At 44.8% G+C, this 5000-nt stretch overlaps 1 protein-coding gene across 1 annotated transcript in view; it reads left to right on the top strand.

Annotated features, from left to right (window-relative positions):
* Positions 1-3622, top strand: part of kcnj12a (potassium inwardly rectifying channel subfamily J member 12a) — a 14229-nt gene extending 10607 nt beyond the window's left edge. The window contains exon 2 of the mRNA XM_047810681.1: positions 939-3622. Within this exon, the coding sequence (XP_047666637.1) occupies positions 1123-2406 (1284 nt within the window). The 5' untranslated portion in view covers positions 939-1122 and the 3' untranslated portion in view covers positions 2407-3622. The remainder of the gene's footprint in view (positions 1-938) is intronic.
* The last annotated feature ends 1378 nt before the right edge of the window (positions 3623-5000 follow it).

The raw sequence follows: 5000 nt of genomic DNA, 5'->3' as shown, positions 1-5000 counted from the left end.
ATTGTAGACACACTGATAGCTTACTGCTACAACCTTCAGCTTCACTCCACTTTCCAGGTGTAGTAGGTGGGGCCTAAAGGGTGGAGCCATCCATAACTGCCCTAAAGGTGTTTTCAGGACATTCACACATGAAAGTAAAATACTCAGTACAAGAAGAAAGTGGGGTTTCTTTGGGGTGTGTCAGTTTGGGGTGGGACTGTTAGGGCCATGTCATTTGGGGGTGCGTCATTTGGGGTGTGTCAGTTTGGGGTGGGACTGTAAAGGGCCAAGTAATTTGGGGGTGGGTGCGTCATTTGGGGTGTGTCATTTGGGGGTGTGTCTTTAATGGCTATGTCATTTGGGGGAGCGTCATTTCGGGTGTGTCAGTTGGGGGTGTGTCTTTAATGGCTATGTCATTTGGGGGTGCATCATTTGGGGTGTGTCAGTTGGGGGTGTCTTTAATGGCTATGTCATTTAGGGGTGTGTCATTTGGGGGTGTCTTTAATGGCTATGTCATTTGGGGGTGTGTCATTTGGGGTGTATCAGCTGGGGGTGTGTCTTTAATGGCTATGTCATTTGGGGGTGCGTCATTTGGAGTTTGTCTGTCAGGGCTATGTCATTTAGGGGCGTGTCATTTGGTGTCATGTCATTTGGGGTGTATCAGATGGGGTGTGTCTTTTAGGGCTACGTCATTTGGGGGGGGTCTCAGTTGGGGTGTGTAATTGGGGGCGTGTCTTCAAACAGTATTCAACATGTATTCATGTTACAAATGTAAAAATTCAGTTTATTTACCCAAATGTCTCAGACAGATCATCTGTCCTTATCACCTGTCAGTCTTTATCTCCATAGCTTGTCTTCTTCATTGTCTGAGATGACTTTTATTTTGTATGATAGTGTAAACTGTGTGGCTGATTTACGTACACTCACGTGTTAAGTTTGTTTATCATCTTTTCCTCCAGGCTTCTGGATTTTCCCCATCACTATTCCTGGAGCTGCTCCAAACCTGTCTGCTTTAACCCCTCCACTGACACCCCAGGACTGAACCACTGCCACAGGAAGGGGGAGTCAGTGAAGGGGGGAATACTTATTCGGTACTGTTTGTACATCTTACGGAAGAGAAAGTAAAAAACAGACAGATAAACGATGAGTGTGAGCCGCATGAGCCGATACAGCATCGTGTCGTCGGAGGAGGACGCGCTGCGCCTGACCACCATCCACGGCTGCAGCAGCGTGAACGGCTATGGCAACGGGAACGGAAAGGTCCACACGCGCAGGAAATGCCGTAACCGCTTCGTGAAGAAGAACGGACAGTGCAACGTCCACTTCACCAACATGGAGCAGAAATCTCAGCGCTACCTGGCCGACATCTTCACCACCTGTGTGGACATCCGCTGGCGCTACATGTTGTTCGTGTTCACACTTGTGTTTGTAGTGTCCTGGCTAGTGTTTGGTTTGGCGTTCTGGGTAATCGCACTGCTCCATGGTGACCTGGACAACCCTGCAGGGGACGACAGTTTCACACCTTGCGTCCTGCACGTAAACGGCTTCTTGGCAGCATTTCTGTTCTCTATCGAGACACAGACGACCATCGGTTACGGTTTCCGCTGTGTGACAGAGGAGTGTCCGGTCGCCATCTTCCTTGTAGTCTTCCAGTCCATTGTGGGCAGTATTATTGAGTGCTTCATGATTGGCGCCATCATGGCAAAAATGGCGCGGCCCAAAAAACGTACTCAGACACTTCTGTTCTCCAAAAACGCTGTCATCGCCATGAGGGATAGTAAACTCTGCCTCATGTGGCGTGTCGGGAACCTTCGTAGGAGCCACATCGTTGAAGCTCATGTCCGAGCGTTGCTAATCAAACCGCGTGTGACTGCTGAGGGCGAGTACATCCCGCTAGACCAGCTGGATATTAACGTTGGCTTCGATCAAGGACTCGATCGGATCTTTTTAGTCTCACCGATCACCATTTTGCACGAGATTGATGAGGAGAGTCCGCTGTACGGAATCAGCAAGAGGGATCTGGAGACAGCAGACTTTGAGATCGTGGTGATCCTCGAGGGGATGGTGGAGGCCACGGCCATGACAGCACAGGCTCGTAGCTCATACTTGGCAAGCGAGATCCTGTGGGGCCACCGGTTTGAGCCAGTGCTTTTTGAGGAGAAGAACGAGTACAAAGTGGACTACTCACACTTCCACAAGACCTACGAGGTTCCATCTACGCCACGCTGCAGCGCTAAAGACATGCTTGAGAGCAAGTGTGTATCTGCTGCTGACAATGCCTCCACATTCTGCTATGAGAATGAGCTGGCTCTGCTCAACCGTGATGAGGAAGATGAGGAGGACTGCAGCAAGAGAGAGCATCAAGACTTTGAACAGATGTCTCGGAGCCTCGAGCAAAGGTCTTATCGCCGCGAGTCTGAGATTTAACCCCTTCTGACCTTTTCATACATCTTAGTTTAACGATGCAGAACAATGCAAAAGTGCCATAATGAGAGGCTTGGAACTGTGCATGGTTTGGTGAGAGGGTGTGTGTGTGTGTGTGTGTGTGTGTGTGTGTGTGTGTGTGTGTGTGTGTGTGTGTGTGTGTGTGTGTGTGTGTGAGAGAGAGAGAGAGAGAGAGAGAGAGAGAGAGAGAGACTGTGAGTGAAATTCTAGAAGAGAAATGATGCACAGTTCAGGCAGAGACTTTTTTTTAAAATCCTGCACAGAAACTTGAATCTTTTCCTTCTTCTTGTTTTATTTTTCATAAATCTAATCTTCAGAGTTTGTAAATATTTTTGCGTAGATAGTTTATGATTTCGTGTGAATTATTGCCTTTGTTTTAGAGAGAGAAAGAGAGATAGAATTCTTTTTTGTTGTTGTCTAGAACTGTTGCCCTCAAATACACACATTACCCTTTAAGGTTGCACTACCTAGACACACACACACACACACACACACACACACACACACACACACACACACACACACACACACACACACAGAGAGTTGATCTCTATAATTATCTTTAACACATCCTGCTTTTCCATAGTTCCGAGTTCCTGTAAAAAAGAGTGGGCGGAGCTTAGGTTTCATTTGAGCAGCTATGAGCACGATGGTTTATCTAACATTAGCTAGCCTGTTAGCCATCTTAGGGTTACTAACATTATGTAATACAAATTAAGCTTCAGACTATTGAGACTAGTGGTGATGTCACATATAAAGGGTTTGCAGTTAATCAAATGCAACATAAGCTCCACCCCTTTTTCTTCAGAGACAGCTTTTAGTCTACCAATCAGGACACACGGTGAATGATGAGATAGAGATGTAATATGAGTAATTAAGAGTAATAATAATGACTGGACAATAAAACAGTTTACTTAACGTTAGCCAAAGATAAAGATGAGAGTACGTGACCTAAGCCACGCCCATTTTCATCCCTCAGCAAAAATCTGGATGTGATTCTTTATATTAATTCAATTATATTTAATTAGTCATGTATATAAATGTTTTACATAATTTAATTACATTCATTTTCCCACTTTAATATTCAAACCTCAGGACCAGAACAAGGCTGCTGTGTGTGTGTGTGTGTGTGTGTGTGTGTGTGTGTGTGTGTGTGTGTGTGTGTGTGTGTGTGTGTGTGTGTGTGTGTGTGTGTGTTAACACAAAGAATAAATGCAGAGCTGATACATTAAACCACCCCAGAGTGTAAAAGATAATAATAATAATAAATACTAAAGTCTAGTGTGAGTAATAATACTGAAGAGCACTAAAGCACTAACACACACCTGCAATAAACTATAAAGGATAAATGATCTCAGATTTAATTACAGAGTTAATTCCAATCTTGTTCTACACAGAAAGTGTAGTGTGAGATTACAGAGCTGAGTGATGAGATTAGACCAGGGATGTCCGATCTCTCATGTCTAATCTCTCATGTCTAATCTCTCATGTGAAGTCAGGAGCCACACTCCTGTGGCTTTTGCTCCATTGGAATGAAAACATTCCACCATATTGGCCCATTCTGGGTGAGATCGGACATCCCTGGATTAGACACCGCTGCAGAAGATGAACTCACTGATCAGAACCAGATCAGTTTTATCATGTGTGGTCTGAAATGACGTGAGGACGTGTTATGTGTGTGTGTGTGTGTGTGTGTGTGTGTGTGTGTGTGTGTGTGTGTGTGTGTGTGTGTGCGTGCGTGTGTGTGTGTGTGTGTGTGTGTGTGTGTGTGTGTGTGTGTGTGTGTGTGTGTGTGTGTGTGTGTGTGTGTGTGTGTGCGTGCATGCATGCGTGTGTGGGTGTGTGTGTGTGCGTGTGTGTGTGTGTGTGTGTGTGTGTGCATTCTTTAATACAGATGTGTTCACTAATACAGATGTGTGATATGAAGCTCACTGTATAAAGCTGTCTGTATATAATGTCCTAGTTATCTGTGTGACTTCATCATCAGTAAACACTTTATTCTGGTCATCGTCATGACGCTTTCAACAACTAATTTGTTTATGTCATTTGTTTATGACTAGGATCGAAGAACATCTAATGTAATATATCATTATCATATATCATTAGTCACAGATACTAACATGAAGAACTAAAAAAACATACAGCAATAAAATCCTTAAAGGTGGCACTTTAGGGTTCAGAGTGTGAGGTTTAGTGTGTAGTGTGTGGGGCAATTGGTAATTGATGTTACAGGCTCCACCATCAGGGATTAGGGTGTAGTGCATAGGGATTAAGGGCCTTGCAGTGAGATACTGGCTTTCTCCATAAGCGTGTAGGGTTTAGTGGGATCACCATAAGCTATAAAATTAAGGGTGTAGTGATAATGTGATGCTGCAGACATCTAGAAACTGTTTAGGGAATTTAATATGAGCCACAAGATGAGATTCAACAACCATGTACACCCTGTTTAAGGTTTTAGGGTGTAGGGTGTAAGGGTGTGTGGTGTAGGGTGGCTGTTTTAGGGTGTAGGGTGTAAGGGTGTGTGGTGTAGGGTGGCTGATTTAGGGTGTAGGGTGTAAGGGTGTGTGGTGTAGGGT

The sequence above is a fragment of the Tachysurus fulvidraco genome, chromosome 3 (assembly GCF_022655615.1).
Source record: "Tachysurus fulvidraco isolate hzauxx_2018 chromosome 3, HZAU_PFXX_2.0, whole genome shotgun sequence".
Taxonomy (NCBI): Eukaryota; Metazoa; Chordata; class Actinopteri; order Siluriformes; family Bagridae; genus Tachysurus; species Tachysurus fulvidraco.
The sequence above is the reverse complement of the archived record's forward strand: the minus strand, read 5'-3'. Positions and strand labels throughout refer to the sequence as shown.